The sequence below is a fragment of the Sinocyclocheilus grahami genome, unplaced genomic scaffold (assembly GCF_001515645.1).
Source record: "Sinocyclocheilus grahami isolate Dianchi unplaced genomic scaffold, SAMN03320097.WGS_v1.1 scaffold295.1, whole genome shotgun sequence".
Classification (NCBI taxonomy): domain Eukaryota; kingdom Metazoa; phylum Chordata; class Actinopteri; order Cypriniformes; family Cyprinidae; genus Sinocyclocheilus; species Sinocyclocheilus grahami.
In genome coordinates, this window is record NW_015505474.1 from 1686966 (window position 1) to 1707247 (window position 20282).

General features: G+C 39.1%; 1 protein-coding gene across 1 annotated transcript in view; it reads right to left on the reverse strand.

Annotated features, from left to right (window-relative positions):
* The window catches only part of LOC107600961 (differentially expressed in FDCP 8 homolog), an 82976-nt gene that overhangs the window by 12343 nt on the left and 50351 nt on the right, over positions 1-20282 (reverse strand). The window contains exons 2-4 of the mRNA XM_016292962.1: positions 14970-15067; positions 10373-10522; positions 4887-5028 (exon numbers count right to left, since the gene is read on the reverse strand). Of these exons, the coding sequence (XP_016148448.1) occupies positions 4887-5028; positions 10373-10522; positions 14970-15067 (390 nt within the window). The remainder of the gene's footprint in view (positions 1-4886; positions 5029-10372; positions 10523-14969; positions 15068-20282) is intronic.

A 20282-nucleotide genomic window follows, 5' to 3' on the forward strand; every position in this document is an offset into this window, starting at 1 on the left:
TGAACTCCCAAAACTTACTGCCAGATTCTGGAAGATAAATTCTTCAGTGGTACAAGAGGATGTGGTGCTGGTCCTTCTCAACTTATCTGTCTATAAAGCACATATATATATATCAGTCTTCAAGCATTTTACTACACTTCAGTATGTAATTCTTATTAAGTAGGGGTCCTTTTTTAGGATTCTATACTTATGGAATTATGGCACATTGTAACGTTGTGTTGAGCACTTATAACAAGTCAGAAAACACAATGACAAATTCGAAAACAAAATAACAAGTCAGAAAGCTTTTCAGAATTGTGATTTGCTTTGCACTTCTCGGCCACCATAGAGCAAGCTAGTGAAACGTTGCACGCACAAAAGAAAAGGTCTGCACACATCCAAAAACGTATTTTAAATGCAAAATTGATTTCCGTGCGCTCTAAAGACTTTTTTCTTTGCGAAACGAACATTTTCTCCACAAAGTCAGATCGCGCGCGTGCAAAATGCACTTTTGTGCGCTCAAAATATGATCTTTCGCGCGCAGAATTGTGGCAGAAATGTAAGCCCATACTGTCTGACTCACACCTGAAGCGCGCGCACAAGTCGCATGTCTCTTCAGTTCTGCCGCACACGTGCAAAGCGCACGCACACACAGAGAGACACGTTTCAGACGGCGCGCGAACACTGAGTTGATTCGTCTTTCGCATCTCCTCATATTTGAACAGACACATACACACAGAATTATGTCAATAGTACCCGTCTCGACGATCATTCTCGTAAACGCAGTCGGTTATGTTTTAAATGAATGAAAACAGCTGAGAAAGAAATCGGATGTGTATCATTATACTGGATCCGTGCAGTCGGATTTAAAAGGACAGCAGCCTATAAATACGTGCTGCTGAATATGTCACTAATGTTAATCAAACAACAAAACAGCTATAACAAATATTAATCTAAATTTAATTCATACAGTGAACACTATGCAGTGCTATTTTACACTTAATTATTAAATTTCTGTGCCTGAATACTACTGTTTATATTATCTATGCTTGTAAATTGTGTTTTTCTTTTTTACTGACCACATTTGCCTATAATCATGTTTGAACTTTCTCAGACTATAGTTTTTGCTGTGGTATATGAAGAAGTACTTAAAGTGTATGGAAAGCAAAGTTACAATGATATAAAATTAGTGTCATTATTTTTTTTGTGTGTGTGTTCACACTGATGTTCAGAAGTTGTAGTGATTCTTTCTTTTCCAAGAAAGAATGTGAAACAAATTGGTTATATAATTTTCATTTTTAAATATTTTTAAATATAATTGAAATTGAGTTTACACAATATCGGATCTCATATCGAATATCGCATTTTTTAACAAGGTATGCATATCGCATTTTTCTTCAATATCGCACAGCCCATTGTGCAGTATTTCTGGAAAAAAAACCTGATTAATTAAAATCAATTAATTGGAAATGCTTTTGATTATTAAAATGTAATGGAACCATTAAAATGGAATCCAGAAAATAATGGAAAACAGAATTTGGTAAAGATGAAACTGTAAAACGCAATCAATTAGACAGGCTTTTTGAAAATGAAAAAAAAAAAAATTTAATTTGGAAATAGTGAACAAAAGCCTTTAAAATTACTTAAAATACATAGCAATGAGGCAATAATAATTAGTTCAAATAAAGTATCAAAAGCAAGAAATCATATGGTTTTATTGAACAAAAATGTTAAAATATATAATGTATTATGAACAATAGAGCAAATGTACATTACGCATTACAACAAAGGCCTGCAGAGGGTGCCAACGGCCTGATGATTATCTTTACACATTGCTGTGCGATCTAATACTTGTTTAATTTTGACCAAGCAGCATTTAATTCAAATGTCCACTTAATCTTTAATATTTGGCCATTTCTTTAGGACAGAAATGCTATAGCCACTGTAATTAAAAGAATGTGGACATCAAAATGTGTAAACTCAGAGTGAGGGTTTGAGCTTTTATTTTGAAACCGCGATGTATTCTCCTGTGTTTGCGTAGATTTATAAATGATTTACCTTACAAATCTAATTAAATGGCGCACGTTGCGTTCCCAGATGGACGTTATAATAAACCCAAACTCACAACAACACGCAGAGATGGAGTTTGAGACGCTCCACACAGGTAAATGATAACAGTTCCTGTGGAACTACTGTGAACGGAGCCGCTTGTGTAACGCATTGTACTTAACCTACTCGCATGTAAATAATTAAAGCACATATACTGTATTAGAACTGCATCGCATATAATTATTTAATTAAATCGTAGCGTTTGTGCATTCACAATTATGCTTAATTATGATTTTTAAATGGGTTTAATATATCTTGTAACCTTGGGAAATGTGAAAATGTGTTTTATGGATTCTCGTCCATGAAATGCGAGCAAAATGAAGTCAAGGATTTTTACAAATCAAATAGTCGAATAAAATCGACGAATCGCGACAGCCTTAATTTTTTAGTATTTCTCAGGTGGCGGGTTTCAAGTATAACTCGTTTGAAGTAATGGTGCTTCATATAACATTATCCAGAGAAACAAGTGTTAATGATAAATCCCCTGTGATATTTGTACTGGCTACTGAATACAGGCCACCAGGGCACCATGCAGACTTTATTAAAGAATTTGCTAATTTTATATACGAGTTAGTGCTGGCTGCAGATAAAGTTTTAATTGTTGGTGATTCTAATATCCATATTGATAATGAAAAATATGCATTGGGATCAGCATTCATAGACATTCTGAACTTTATTGGGGTTAGACAACACGTGTCAGGACCTACTCATTGTCGAAACCATACTCTAGATTTAGATTTAATACTGTCATTAGGATATGTCCCCAAAACCTTCAAACTGGCTGTTATTAAGCCTCTCATAAAAAAAAACACAACTTGACCCCAAAGAACTAATTAATTGCAGACCGATGTCGAATCAAACTTTTCTGTCCAAGATACTAGAAAAGGTAGTATCCTCACAATTATATTCCGTCTTAGAGAAAAATGGTATCTGTGAGGAATTACAGTCAGGATTTAGACAGTATCATAGTACTGAGACTGCTTTCATTAGAGTTACAAATGACCTGCTCTTATCATCTGATCGCGGTTGTATCTCTCTATTAGTGCTATTGGATCTTAGTGCTGCGTTCGACACTATTGACCACAACACACTTTTTTCATACTTCTTTTGAATAGACTAGAAAACTTTGTTGGCATTAATGGAAGTGCATTAGCATGGTTCAAATCGTACTTATCTGACCGCCATCAATTCGTAGCAGTGAATGAAGAGGTATCATATCGACCACAGGTGCAGTATGGAGTACCTCAACGCTCAGTACTAGGGCCGTTACTTTTCATGCTTTACATGTTACCCTTGGGAGATATCATCAGGAAACATGGTGTTAGCTTTCACTGTTGTGCTGACGATACTAAGCTCTATATTTCTTTGCGGCCTGGCGAAACATACCAATTGGAAAAACTAACGGAGTGTATAGTCGATATAAAATCTGGATGATGAGTAATTTCTTACTGCTAAATTCTGAAAAAACAGAGGTGTTAATTATAGGACCTAAAAACTCTGCACGTTATAACCTAGAACACTGACTAACATTTGATGGATGCTCTGTTAATTCTTCGTCATCAGTTAGGAACCTAGGTGTGCTATTTGATAGCAATCTTTCCTTTGAAAGCCACGTTTCTAGAATTTGTAAAACTGCATTTTTCCATCTCAAAAATACATCTAAATTACGACCTATGCTCTCAATGCCAAATGCAAAAATGTTAATTAATGCGTTCATGACATCAAGGTTAGATTATTGTAATGCTTTATTGGGTGGTTGTTCTGCACGCTTAATAAACAAACTCCAGCTGGTCCAAAATGCAGCAGCTAGAGTTCTTACTTGAACCAGGAAGTATGACCATATTAGCCCGGTTCTGTCAACATGGCACTGGCTCCCTATTACCTTGTCTCCTAGACGGCCACTGGGACAAGACCACAGGAACCAGTTGAGTCCTCTGCACAATGTGATTTTGCTGCAGCCTGGAATTGAACTGCTGGTTTCGTCTGGCCAGAGGAGAAATGGCCCCCTGACTGAGCCTGGTTTCTCCCAAGGTTTTTTCTCCATTCTGTCAACGATGGAGTTTTGGTTCCAAGCCTCTGGCTTGCTTAGTTGGGGACACTTAATTTCCAGCGATATCGTCGACTTGATTGCAGAGACACTATTTAAACTGAACTGAGCTGGATGATGACATCACTGAATTCAATGATGAACTGCCTTTAACTGAAAATTTAGTGTTTACCATTGTCATTTTGCATTATTGACACAATATTTTCCTAATTAATGCTGTACAGTTCCTTTGACACACTCTGTATGGTTAAAAGCTTTATATAAATAAAGGTGACTTGACTTGACTTGACTTGATGTCACTAGCTCCGCCCTTGTGCCATAGCTTTCGACCGGAAGAGAAGTTGAGTCGTTTTGAGGACTGGGGAGGGGAGGTTAACGTTTTTGAAATCTAAGTGCACGGATAAATTATTTATAATAAACACCATTAAATTATAAGAATTTGATTTCATGCCGACTTTAATCATTTATATTATTTTTTTTTTAATACAAATAATATTGGAAAACTTGGAATATAGTGAACTTGTCATACGGACTCCATTGGATATTTATGGAATTTGTAGATTTATCATGCTTTATTAGTATTTTTGTTCTTTTAGGAGCTTCACAGCCATTGGGAACTGTAAGTTTGATGAAAGTAGTGTTTTATTGAAATGAGCTGCATGGGTAATGGTTTGGAACGAAAGTACTTAATGACTGAATCAAATGTGTTTTTAATATAATGTTGCATTGGGTTCAGTTGAGATGGTCTGACCTGTGCAGGTGTACCAGGTCTGAATGAGGCCCCATATGATAGTGCTACACTTGTCACACATCTGTTTGACACTCTTGCTTTTCTCCTTTGAGAATCGATGCTCTAATAGAACCTGCAGGTTCGGCTCATCTTCCTCTGGGTCCTGTTTATATCCAACACAACAGTAAAACACAAAATTCCACTATTTATTTATACAATTTACCACTAGCCAAAACTGAATTTATGTTTATCATCAACTAAAAAAATGTTTTGATCTAAATATACAGTGGAACCCTTAGTGGATACAGAAACAGAGCATTTACCCTGATATATATTCTATACAACAGCAGAGTGTTTCAGAGTAACATTTGAGTGAAAGTGACGTGACATGTGGCCAAGTATGGTTACCCATACTAGGAATTAGTGCTCCTAAGTGCACACACACAGCAGTGAACACACACACACACCGTGAACACACACCCGGAGCAGTGGGCAGCCATTTATGCTGCGGCACCCGGGGAGCAGTTGGGGGTTCAGTGCCTTTACCAGTCGTGGTATTGAAGGTGGAAGAGAGCACTGTACATTCACTCCTTTGGGTTACGAGTCCGACTCTCTAACCATTAGGCCACAACTTTTTAACATTTGCATAGCACCATATTAATGTATTTGCATACTTTTTATGATGCTTACATTATAAATCTATTAAACTAAGAAAAAAAGTAAATGTGTACATCACATTTTAATTAACTTATGCATTTAATGGGGAAAGACAATGAAAGATTTAGCTAAACTTTATTAGAGTAGCTTCCCTTTAACATATATCACATAATACACATACAGCAAAACATTAATAAGTTGAATTGACTACAAAAACATAGCTATATTGCACAATAATAGTATATTGCACCAAGTCTTGTATTCGAAGTGGGGAAAAATAATTCTATTACACTAATGCCAAGTTCACACTGCACGATATTAGCCCGATTTTTCACTCGCCGACAGGTATTGCGAAATCGCCGAGAAATGCCCGACATTATGAGGCAAATCTGTGCTCGTTCAATCGAGTGACAATCACACAGTGTGAATTATCAAAGACGCGATCTGAGGGAATCGCCGACATGTTACCGATGCCCGTGAAATATTTGGCATGCTAAATATCTGGAGCTGTCGGCAATTCACAATCACACTGTGTGAAATGAGTTCTGACTGAAAAACACATCGGCGATGACCTACAGCCAATGAGAGACCAAGATACAGGGCAGCGGGAAGTTCGGGGAGGAGTTATATGAAATGTAGTTTGCGGACCAATGTTGCCAAATCCACGATTGCCGTCAGTTGTTTTTTATGTCAGCAGGTTGAAGCGACCCCAATAACATGATATTTAGGCCCTGGAATGTGAATTGTACCAGGAGAACCCTGCCAAAAAAATTTGTATTTTACCCTCCCGAATGCTATTTTTACTGGGGGACCCCCTTGAAAGCAATTGGGCTATTTTCAGGCTAGTTTTGAGTAGTAATTGGACGGGATTTGTAGCGAAAACCTGGCAACCCTGCACCACACAGAGCTGTCGGCGATTCTTCCTATTGTGAAGTCATGTAATGTGAAACCCCCTGTTGCCGATCCATCGTGCAGTGTGAACACAGCAGCGACTGAATGCTACCCCAGATAGTCACGCAGTGTGAAAACAACGGCGATCCGACGAGTTTGAAAATCGTGCAGTGTGAACTCGGCATAAGACTGACATTTAAATTGAAAAATGTATATGAGGTCAACGCATATTGAAGGTCATAATGTTTATAGCCCTAGGAAAGAAACTGTCCTTAAATCTTCTAGTCCTTGTTTTAATGCACCGGTAACGCCTGCCCGATGGCAACAGCTGAAACAAGTGAAACCCAGGGTGTCTTGAGTCCTTCAGTATATTTTTGGCCTTATTGAGGGCTAGAGAATTATATACCTACTTCAGTGATGGAAGGGGTCTGCCAGTGATCCTCTCTGCAGTTTTAATGATCCTTTGAAGCCCTCTCTTGTCTGCCTCAGAGCAGCTAGCATACCATACTGTAATGCAATACATCAGCACACTCTCAATAGAACAGCGATAAAAGTTTACCAGCAACTTTCCATTCAGATTGTTTTTCCTAAGGATCCTTAAGAAATGTAGACACTGCCGTGCCTTCTTTATAACCGCTGTAATATGTGCCGTCCAGGATAGGTTAGCAGAGATGAGGGTGCCCAGAAATGTGAAGTTTTGGACCTTCTCAACACAATATCTGTTGATATATAGGGGGAGCGGATTCGTTGTATGTTTCCTGAAGTCTACAATGAGCTCCTTCGTCTTACAGGTGTTTAAAGTCAGGTTGTTATCTGAACTCCATGATGTTAATTGCTGGACCTCATCTCTGTAGTCCGTCTCATCCCCTCAGTGATAAGTCCAATCACCGTTGTATCATCCGCAAATTTGATGATGGTATTACTGTGATGAACTGGGCTGCAATCATAGGCGTAGAGAGAGTACAGTAGAGGGCTCAACACATAACCCTGTGGAGAGCCGGTGCTGAGTGAGCGGGTGGAGGAGACATAAGGACCCATCTTCACACCCTGAGAACGGTTTGTCAGGAAGTCCTTAATCCAGTAGCAGGTGAGAGTGGGAAGTCCTATGTTGGCCAGTTTACTTACTAGGATGTCCGGGATAATGGTATTAAATGCTGAACTATAATCAATGAACAGCTCCCTGAAATAGTTTCCCTGTTTTTCCAGATGACTCAGTCCAGTATGTAGAGCTAGAGCTATAGCATCTTCAGTAGATATATTCGCTCTATAAGCAAATTGATGCTCGTCAGAGGTGGAAGGAAGACTGGCTTTAATATGATGCAAAACCAGCCTCTCGTAGCACTTCATGATTACTGGTGTAAGTGCCACTGGGCAGTAGTCATTAAGACTGCTTGGCAATGATGTTTTGTGGATTGGTATGATGGTAGCTGACTTCAGGCAGCGTGGTATGATGGCTTGTGTCAGGGACTGATTGAAGATATTGGTGCAAACCTGTGCCAGTTGGTCAGCACATGCTCTGAGTACCTTCCTAGATACCCCGTCAGGGCCGGTTGCTTTTTTCAGGTTCACTGATCTAAGCACCCTTCTCACCTCATGCTCCTGTAAAGTGAGTATGTGGGTGTTACCTGCTGGTATAGGCCGAAGTGATGAGACTGTATTTTGCTGGGTTGCCTCGAAACGTGCAAAGAAGCAGTTCAGCTCCTCTGCCAGTTGGGCAGAGTGATTAATCCCTGCAGTAGTAGCACAGCCCCTGAAATTTGTGATGTTCTGTATACCCTACCACGTCCGCCTTGAGTCATTTCCTGAGAGATAATCTTCTATCTTCTTCTTGTAGACCTCCTTAGCCTCTTTGATCCCTCTCCGCAGCTTAGCTCTCACAGCACTGTATAGAGCTTTGTCACCTGTTCTAAAGGCAGCATATTGGTTGCTCTGTTGTTTGTCCATGACATTTAACAGAAGGGCAAGAGCATTGTTTGTATTGGCATCGTGTGGTATATAAACAGCCGTTATAATCACTACAGTTAGCTCTCTTGGTAGAAATTTTTTTTAAATAAATAAATTTCAAGTCAGGTGAGCAATGAGTATCTATGATTTCACTGTTATTAGTCCATTCATTATGAATATATAAACAAAGTCCGCCACCCTGCTCTTACCGGAGCTCTTGTTTCTGTCACAGCGATGCATCATTCGACCTGCTAGCTGTACGGGGGCTGTACGGGGGCAACTGGTGCAGCCAGGTTTCAGTTATGATTATTACACAACAATGGTGTACATAACGGTTTTCACAGATGTAAAGATCCAACTCATCCATTTTATGCACAATCAATCTAACGTTGGCAAGAAATAAGCTCGGCAGTGGTAGCTTGAATGGATGTTTCCTGAGCTTTGTTCGTAGGGCCACCTGACTTCCCAGCTTCTGCTTCCTCTCACATTGCCGTGGAGACCACGGAGATCCTGGTGGTCTGGCCAGTTCCTCTGGTATGTTATTAGTGTGGTGAAAGCTGGCAGTGATGGCTATCTTATGCTTAAATCCAATGTCCAATAAATCCTGCCAACTGTAACACAGAGTTTTGAAGGATATCATGCTCATACCAAACAACAGAAACAAAAACAAACACCGTGTGAGGGAGCCAAAAGCCGCTGCGTCCGTGCACGCCGCCATCATGCGTGTACAGTTGCGCTGCAACTTAAGAGAAAACATGCAAATGAAAAATCACCAGCAAATTAGGAAAACATCATCATCAGTTTGACAACACATGTACCGCAAATACTCACAACACAACCAAATACAGAAACGTGCTGCAAATACTCACAACAACACAATCAAATACAGAAACGTGCTGCAAATATGCACAACGCTACCAAATAGAGAAACACATTGCAAGAAGCACAGACCACAACAGAACCCTTACGAAAATGAACCATGGATTTACTACAAATAAAACAAAAAAACATGGTTATTTATAGTTAAACCGTGGTAACCACAAATGAATCATGGTTTTGCTACACTAACCATAGTTTAACAATGATATTTTTAGTAAAACTGTGGTTATAAAATGGTAGTCAATACGCCAAAAAAAGTGGTTACAACACTTTTACTATAATAAAACACAGTTTTATTATTTAAAATGTTTGATTTGTGTAATGGAAATGTTTAAAGTGGACCTCAACAACCCTTATGAAAATTAACCATGGTTTTATTTTAGTAAAATTGTAGTAACCTTTTTTCCTGTATTGATTACCATTTGTATAACCAGTTATACAAATACCATGGTTAAACTATGGTTAGTGTAGCAAAACTATGGTTAATTTGTGGTTACCATTTTTTAACTATAGTAGTAGCCATGTCTATTTTATTATTATTATTTTAACAGTAAAACTATGGTTAATTTTCGTAAGGGAAGTTGTAAAAGAAAGTTAGCCAGCTTACGAAACGTTTCTCAGTTACATTAATTGTGTATTTCGTCAGCTTAATTAGGCTAATAATATCCAAAAAAGCTAAGGAATCATAAGATCAGGGTGTTAAACAAAAATCTTGCCTTTCAGAGTAGACATTGTGTTTCGAGAATTTGCAGCACGTTTCTGTATTTGGTTATGTTGTGAGTATTTGTAGCACGTGTTGTCAAACGGATGTGCTTCTGTTATTTAGTTGTGTTGTAAGCATTTGCAGCGCGTTTCCATGTTTGTTTGTGTTGTGAGTATTTGCAGCACATTTCTGTATTTGGCTGTGTTGTGAGTATTTGCAGCGCGTTTCTGTATTTGGTCATGTTGTGAGTATTTGCAGCACGTGTTGTCAAACGAATGAAGATGTTTTCTTAATTTGCTGGTGTTTTTACTATTTGCATGTGTGTGTGTGTGTGTGTGTGTGTGTGTTCTCAGCCACCGTACTATTTTCACTTTGTTCATTGTTAATTATTAAAACCAATAATTGTCTCCAAATTTTGACTGGTAGTGCAAACCTTTAATTCCTGTAGTTTGAGCCGAAGGTGGATCAGTTTGATGACTGTGTCCTTCTGTTTCTCTGAATGTTCTGGCAGTTCCAGGATCAGTCTCTTGCACTCTGCTATGGCCTGTTTTAGCTGGTCTACATCAGATGCCACAAACGAACCCTGTGCAAACATTCACACACTTCAGTGCTTCAAATAACAGGATAAGCAACTCATGCTGAATCACTTACTTTCATGAGAGGTTTCAATGCATGAAGGGATAGTTCACCTAAAAGTCTCAATTCTGTCACCTAAAGCTGTTCCAAACCTGACTTTCTTCTGTGGAACACATAAAAGATCATTTGATGAATGTTTCACCTGTTTTGTCTAGACAGAGAAAGTCAGGTTTCAAGTTCCAAAAAGGACATAAAGAATAATATAAATGCAGGGCTAAATTTATTTTTTTCTATCAATCTCGCTCAGATTGGCTGTTTCTGACACGATACCTTTTCTAATAAATAAAGTTATGACAACAAAAATCTTACATACCAGTGATATTGGACATTTTTTTATTGGACATATTGATTCCAATTGCTACACCAGAGCAAAGGTTACAAATGTAACCATGGTTCCCTGAAGGAAATGAGATGCTGCATCGGAAAAACATTTGTTAAACCTCTTTTTGGCCCCTCAGTGGCCACACGCACAGTTTCCATAACTCCGGTTGAGGATGAACAATTGTGTCAGAAGGTCTTTCCTGATCGGAATCTCCCATGGAGACCCGTCGAGAAGGGACACGAGGTCCAAGAACCAAACTCAGTGCGGCCAGAACAGGTCTACTAGTACAAGGCTGAACCCCATCCCGGCGGATTCTCTCCAGAACTCCTGGGAGTAGAGCAATTGGGGGAAAGGCAGAGAGCTGGATGCGCAAGGAAGAACCACAGAGGACAGTGAGTGGTCTCCAGAGACACAAACAGGTTGACTTGAGCCTGGCCAAAAATACTCAAAATCTGCCCCACAACCTCAGGGTGGAGCCTCCATTCCACGAGCCTCAGCCCCTGCCTTGACAGGATGTCTGCTCAGAGCCCGAAACACTGCCTGCATCTCAAGGCAATTTACGTGCCAGGAGAGATGATGGCCTTCCCACAGACCTTGGGCTGAGCTACCACTCATGATCGCTCCTCAACCCGTGAGGGATGCGTCTATCGTGCATGTTACACAACGACACAAAGCACCCAACACAGGTCCCTGAGACTGGAATGAAGGCTTCTTTCACATGGCTAAGACACAAAGGCAGCACCGCGTGACATTGATCATGTGAAATGTGTTGCCCCTCAAAGAAAACCCCTTGGTCCTGAGCCACCACTGCAGGGGTCTCATGTACAGCAGGCCAAAAGTTATCATCTTTGACGCTGCTGCCATCAGACCCAACAGTTCAAATGTATGATGATGAACCAGTCCTCAAACCTGATTTGCATTTGAGTTTCAACGTCAGCATCTTGAATCTGAACATCTTGACTGAGCAGTTGCGTTGGAGCAGATCTACGATGGGACGCATCCTTCTTGGGAACAATGAAGTATCAGCTGTAAAAGCTGGACTTCCTCTCGAGCGGAGGGACGTGCTCTATACCCTCCTTTCTCAAGAGGGTAAAAACTTCTTATTCCATCACCAGAGCCTGCTCAGGATGTACCACAGTAAATGTGACCCTTTTGAATTGACAAATATGCGGCCCTCCCCAGCTCCCTGATGTAATCGGAACTGACTTGTTTACCTTCGTCCAGGTCTTCTTCAGGTAAGCAGGTTGGCCTGGTATGCCTGCAACACTGCTATGGTGTACAGGCATGCGCCAGCCTGACCCGCTGCCATGAAAGCTTTACCTACCAAAACCAAAGTTGTTCTGAGCGGCTTGGTGGGTAGCACCGGAGGGACGATGCTGACTCAGGAAAGTGTCTGTTCAACCCTAGGCATCACCCCATAACCATGCTGCTTCAGCCTCAGAATGCTGAAATAATTAGTGACATTTGGGCTGAATAAGCAAGCTGAATATGGCCTTTCCCATGATCTCGCAACCTCGGCATGGAGATCAGGGGAGAAAAGAAGGCTCCGGTGTGGAGGAGGTGATTTAGAGAGCAGCAAGCGCTCATCCAGTTTAATTCTTGGACATTCTTCCTGCTTCTCATTGAGATAAATTAATTACTTTACATACAGGTTTGGAAAATTACTTTAATTTTGCTACAGCCCTTGTCACCACCTCCAATAGCTCCTCATACTGGATGGACTGGGGTGAAGAGTCCCCAGTCTCATCCTGGTCATGGCCAGCCACATCAACCTCGTCAGAGGAAGACAGGTGAAGCTTTGTGCCCTCACTCTGGGGGGAAGAAATGCAGAGTAGGCTTCCGAACCCTGAGAGAGGGTGCTGAATCTAGTGGGTGAGGGCGAAGAAAAGGCCATGTCCGTCTCAAACCCCTCCTCCACATTCATCTGCCAACCCCCATGACCTAAGTCTCTGAGCTGCCTCGGCAGCTGCGGAACCCATATAATTCTACCAACTGGCCCAAAAGTCCTTCATGCTGGCCCTGGGCCATCAAGCAGTCCTATTCGTTGAGTCATGCACTGTTATATTTTAACCTGTTAAACCGCACCTGTACGCCGGCGCACTGAAAGCTCTTTGTTTGCACGTGTCAATGTTTACAAATAGATTAAATGAAAAGGGACATAATTAATCTTGACAAACAATATATCATTCTAAAGGTCTAAGCCTCAAGCATCGACGACAGATTGCTGTTTTTCAATGGAAAGCTTATAAAGAATGTATTTGCTAAATTTGTGTAAGCAGTACACATCAAAACATGCATAATCAAAATGCAGTACGTACCAGATTCATCGTAATCACGAGTCATAAACACATCCACAGCTGTAAATCCCAGTTTAGTTAGAAGGGTAAGGGTCCACTGTACAACATCCCATAGAGCACTTTTAGTCCAACAAAGCAATAACATTGTAATATGGATGGTAATTCCTTTCTTTATGTCCGATTTCTTCAGGGACAGTTATTGTTGTATCCGTTATGGAATAATTTACTGCATCTTGGTAGTAAAAAGCAACATGGTTTTGTAGCATACAGTGTCACAAACAGAATGAGACCATCCACTAAAAAAAAAGTCGTGGAAAAGATACGTGGAATATTGTTTATTTGAATTCTGGCACACTCTCGTGACGGCTCATGACGCAAGCTGTGATGCACCTGTCATCTTTTGGGGGCATAACTTAGCGATCGGCTCTTTGCACAAATAATTGTCTTTTTTTCCCTTCTTCAACATTTTTCATATATGTGTGTCTGTTTTGTGGGGAATGTGGCTGTATCTGCATGATTACCATCTGTATGACCGCACATCAGCGTGTAATTACTGTCTGTATGACAGCTATCAGTGTGAATGCGGTCTATATGAACGGCCATTAGAGTGTGATTATTGATTATATGGTTGGCCATCTGTATGATAACCATCTGTATGACTTGAAATCTCTTCAGATTTGAAATATAAACTCATGAGACATATGACTTTCAACCCATTACTTTTCTGGATTGCTCCAGGACTGATTTCATGTATTTTTATATGAAATAAAAAAAATCAGAGTGGTACAATTTTGTTCAAGGCACTTCAGTGTCTATAACCTTTTATCTTTTTGAGCATAATCAACTCGATGATGGATAGTAAAGCCCAAAGGGTCTTCTTTCCAAAGACACCAAAATTGTGTGTGTAGCACACTGTTGTCAGGAACTGTTACCATTTTAAGTTAGGTAGGTCATTTTCAGCTGTAAGTCCCAAAATGCAGGTTAACAGGTTAAGTCTTATGAAGACACAGGATCACTTTGTATTGTAGGAGCATGAGTGAACAGGGCCCCCTCCAAAGCTCCTTCTTGGTTTCACCAAAGAGCAAGAAGCCAAGTGAGTGGTACCAATTATCTGAAGCCCAAGCAGAATCACACCAATTCATTGGCAGTGTGCTGAGGCATGGACCAGATCTTGGCTTTCGGTGCATGCCATGATTTGACTTGATTTGAAGTTCTCATAGCATCAGCACTGTTCAAAGTCTTTGCTTCGAGCAAACTCAGGCTCTATGAAAAACTTTGCCGTGCGTCACTGTGTAACCCAGCAACCAGCACACAAGTCTCCAGGCAAATCTGGGCAGCTTCTGCAATCCATTCACCACAAGAGTGGTTTTGCAAGAGGCTACCATCCACATGCTGTTAACCAATCAGCACCACATGGATTCTCTCCTGCAGCCCATGCAACACAGGACAATTTGCCCACAGAGGCAATTTAACACAAGTACAATAATCTACTAACTCCTGCTGAACTGGTGCAAAGATAAATTGTTGTCATACTTTGTCCAAAATCGGCTCAGATGGTCTTTGAACTGAGCTGCACAGAAATGACTAAACAAATGTTTGATATTTATTTTGATCTTTGAGAAATTACACATTGACACACTGTGATAAGTGGCGAGCATCTAACCAGAAGGTTGTGGGCTGAATATGCCATGTGAGGCAATCTCAGATCACAAGACATTCCGAGTACTCCTTATTGCTCATTATCATAGCAGAACAACTGCAGATTAAGTGCTTACCACAGGTTGAGAGAAATGGTCTTCGGCCAAGCCCAGATCCATTGCTCGGTCTGAACGTTGAGTTTTGGATTCTGAGGAAAAGATCTCCGACCTCACCTCTGTGGACACATGATATTGATTCAGATCACACACTGATCCTTCCTTGAGCAAGCACTCTTGTTTCTCACTGAACATTACATCAACACTAGCTACTAAGTATGTGTGACATGGTGTGCCCTCATGTAATCATTAAAGGTGCACTAAGCGATTTTTGCCAAACAATGTTGATATTTGAAAGCACCAAAACAAACACGCCCATACCTCAACAGGACCTCGCCCTTATTTTGAAATCTAAGTCCCACACGTACGTACACAACCATGGCAACGACGATCGTGGAAACAAGTGAAGATGACACACAAGCATATTCAACAACACAGCAACACATAGCCAACACAGATAAGTTGTGTAAAACAAAACAAAATCAACGTTACTCGCCTATCAAGAAGAAACAATGCAACCTTGGCATCCGCTTCCAGGCCTTCCCCACCTTGAGTTCTCTCCACCGCTGGAAAGCTGCTCTGATATTTACGCGGGTCCTACCTCTTGCCTGATCATAACACTTCTTTTTAATGTTTTGTTTCTCTGATAGTTCCCTTTTTTTATCTGCCATCTCTCTCCATCTATAGTCGATCTGCTAATATCCATCCTGTGCACTCAAATTGAGTGCTCTCTTCTCTCTCTATCATTACAAGACACGCCCCCTTACTGCTGATTGTCTACAAGTGTGTTTTGCACCTTTAACATAAGGAAAAGTACAAACGGTGGTTAAGTGTGTTTGAGTTGTACAACTTGGTAATAATTAACTAACTGTAAAAAAGTCTAGTTAATTTGAACATGTTTAATTGATTTTCATGCTAAATACACGTAATGTGTTATGAGGATCAGGCAGCAAAATTCAATTCAAGTCAAATTCAAGTCAAAAAGTGGCAACAATATAGAGAAAAGTGATATTTATTTGACATGGAGTCTTGATTTGTAGGTCATTATAAAGAGACTTTACTCAATGAAGAATTACCTTTACCAGCAAAAGTATAAGTATGTGAACTGCATGCAGTGTGTAATGTTTTATTCCTCCAAATAAATATTATACACTAGGGATGCAACAATACAGTTAGTCCACAGTTCAATACATACCTCGGTTTTTAACCATGGTTTTAAGTTAGGTTTGGTTCTGATAGCTTGGCACATTATAGGGGGTTTTTTGCAACAAAGTAACAGCAAATTGGGGTTAGTTTTCCCTCTTTTCCTCGCTTTCCTTCCGTTTTAAATACCTTGTAAAAGCGCATTTTACTTTCATTTTCAAATTAGCAGCAATTTGCCATCAAGCAGTTGTTTGTTTTTAGTTCGTTTGAGTTTACCCTCTTTTCCTCACTTTCCTTCGTTTTTAAATAGCTTAAAGCGCAGTACATATTTTACTTTCACTTTCAAATTAGCGGCAATTCTGCATCAATTGCTTGAATTCAATTCAAGCAACAACAAAATACAATGTAGAACATAGAACTTGTATTACCAAAACGAATAAAAATACACAATGTTATATGCCTAATATAAAATAACAAATAACTTGCACAAAGTTTAGGTATACAAACTGAAGATCAGTAAACAATCTGGAACCAAATAAATAAGAAACGTACATTTATTAGCAAAACGAATAAGAAAGCATGGAGACATGGCATACTTGATGTAAGATATAAAAAAAATACACAGTTTAAATAAAAATCAGCAAACACTGTGGAACCAAATAAATAAGAAACAAATGTTTTTTTTTTTTTAAACTTCCAATATCATCTTAGATAAATGGCAAAAGTCAACAGGCTTTTAAAAATCCAAAATATTTTTAAAACTGACGCTTTTGCATGTTGTTTTGAAACTCTTCTGCCATCGTCTTGGCAAGTGGGCAAGTGACATAACCGGTATTGCGCCTTCACACCGTTAAAACCATCAATACTGTCTATCACAGCAACCCTAATATGCATCATAGAAGTAACACAGATGACGTTCCAGGAAATCCTTAATATGGATAAAGGCAGTAGCTATACCCGGCACCTAATGTCAACTTGATTGATGGCTTTGACCTTTGTGACCTTTCCCCCTCCCCCACGTAGTGACCGCCCACGTTGCGACCACCCACGTTGTATTGACGCCGGTGACCTATCCAGATGTGAAAACAGGCATATGTGAAATTCCGACGTCAACCTTTGACCTCCAGGGATCAAAAATGATGTTTGTTCAGCTGTATGTCCGTTTCAGAGGATGGCAGGCTATAAATGAAGACCTTAGGAATGTTTTGAAGATTTTAATGGTCCATTCCCTCATCCGGGGGTTAGCCTCATCTGGGTCCGAGTGTCTGGTTGCATTCCAAGGCAGGGCATTTTTGCTCTCTCTCTCTCTCTCTTTCTTTCACTCACACACACACACACACACACAAACACACACACACACACACACACTGTCATTCTGATAAATTGAAAATAAAAATGTTTAGCTTAATGAATAAATAAAGAAATGGGGAAAATCCCTCACATTTTACAGGAAGCGGGAACCAGAATATGCCATTGCATTATTTCAGTAACGTCTCAAACGATATGTTTAAGATCTGTATCCCCTCTAAGTCTAACAAAACCCCCAGGAAGATGGCGGATCAGTGGACTGTGATGGTATGGCATGGAGCTAGCCATTACTTTGCAGTCTCGATTCGAACCTCATGCAGACCGGGGTTTAGAAATGTTTTAATTATTCAGTTAATATTACATTTATTCACGCATTTTTAAATATTATCTAGACTTGTTTTATTTCACAGTGTTTTGGGTACACAGTGTTTTGGCTACATTGCATACAAGGATCATGACTGTCTATCTTTCCTATTCTAACTTGCAGAAAATTGTACCGGATAACATTGCTGGAATGTTTACAGACAGTCTCATGTGGCTATATTTACAGACGTAATGTTACGCTTTGTTTTAAGAATTGTTAAAATTGCTTGTTCTTGTTTTATTTCACAGTGTTTTGGGTACACAGTGTTTTGGCTACATTGCATACAAGGATCATGACTGTCTATCTTTCCTATTCTAACTTGCAGAAAATTGTACTGGAGAACATTGCTGGAATGTTTACAGACAGTCTCATGTGACTATCTTTACAGACGTAATGTTACGCTTTGTTTTAAGAATTGTTAAAATTGCTTGTTTAAATAACAACGAGCCCTCTTTACATATGCTTTGGATTTAACCGCAACGACATAAATATTCTTAATTTAGACACGGTTGTAAAATACGCAGTCCTAAGGTATCAGGGCATTTTTGCTCTCTCTCTCTCTCTCTCTCTCTCTCTCGTTCTCTCTCTCTCTCTCTCTCTCTCTCACACACACACGCGTGCACATTCAATCGCCCCAAGTCTTATTCTCTTCTTTTAAATGAAAATAAATGAATAAATTATGTGTTCGCACATTATATAAAACAAAGGAAAACATTTACACTAGTTTTAGTCATCACTAAAAATATAAAAACGTTGTACATTTTACCAGGATCGGGAAAAATATATAATTTAACAGGCTAAACGATATGTGCTATTGGGGGCCCCGACATGTCCGGACATTTCATTGTCATGTTTTATGCAGACTTTACATTGACATAATTCAATTCAATTTAAATCACATTTACTTTTAATATTTTTCACAAAACAAGTTGTCGCAACGCAGTTGAACAGATAAACATCATGTTTAGAATCTTTAATATTTATATTTACATTATATTAATTAATTTTATACACTATCATCCCCTAAATCTACCATCATAGTAAACATTCTACATTTTTTTTTATATTTTCAGAAACATCATTTAGCATAATTTATAATTTAAAAAAGCTGTTATGCTCATGGGGACAATCATTTGGAGTATTACAACACTCCATTATGACATTCCATAGACATAATGATTTTTACTGTACAAACTGTACACCTATCCATCACACATAAATTCGGCATACATACATTTTTAATAAAATATTGTTTTTAAGTGATCCAAATGATGAGGAATCAAAAAATATCCTCATAAACACATTACATTGTTATATCAGTGTAATAACCATGTCATTATACAAATTTGTGTTCTGATAAAAAACATTTTACCATCACACTGTGTATCTCTACAAGATGATGAAAAGCAGTATGATTAAACAATGACGTAACTTTTGTTTTAAAAAATAAGCTAAATTTTGACCATATCCACAAACCATGATGCTCCAATGCATGGGGTTAGAAATAGTCAAATGAGCCTCTGATGAATGCAAGGCGCTTACAGAGAGTTTTCTTTATGAATTAGACCTAAATTAGACTGAAAATCAGTTGTCATAAGGTTGTTTGTAACAAAAGTACTTTTTAAACAAGGCGCTACGAATGTCTCTCAGAATTTTTACAACAGATAAAAGTTTCTTTCTCAATTTAAAAATTGTATTATTAACCATGATGGCTCATAAAACAAGCCTGGACCCAAACTGAAGCATTCTAACAACAAGTACAACCATTGCAGAAAATGTATTATAGCACCGCGGTAAGATATAACTCTGGATGTGTGATTGACCAAATTATCAGATGTTCAACATATTATTACAAGTCCCTGCTTACCTAGTTTATGATGAAACAAAAAAATATAGGCATGAGCTAGCAATCACCTTGGATAAAATCAACAGCAGTACAGAGTATAAAAAGACAATGCAGAAAAGCTGAGCGGATGTGGCGGAAGACGAAACTTGAGACTTCAAACAGATAACTTAAACAACACTCGCATACAAACAACAATAGCAAAATTTTGGAAGAAATAGTACAGCACCTTAAATCGTCAACTTGCTATCTTGGCATGCTTTCCACATCTTTTTTCTAAATAGTGTTTAACTGTTTTTTAAGCAGATCTCTTAGAAGTGGTGAATGCCTCACTTCTTTCTGGGACTTTTCCAAACTCCCTGAAAAAAGCAGTTGCTAAGCCCCTCCTGAAAAAGAGCAATCTTGATAACACCATATTGAGCAACTATAGACCAATATCAAATCTTCCTTTTACAGGTAAGATTATTCAAGTTTAAGATTAAGGTAGTTTTTAATCAGCTGAACAACTGCTTAAACTCAAATGGATTGAGTTTAATACAATTTTCAATCTGGTCTCCGACAGTATCACAGTACAGAGACAGCGCTCATTAAGATAATAAATAATATTCACTTAAATTCTGATTCTGGTAAAATATCAGTGCTGGTACTACTAGATCTCAGTGCTGCGTTTGACACT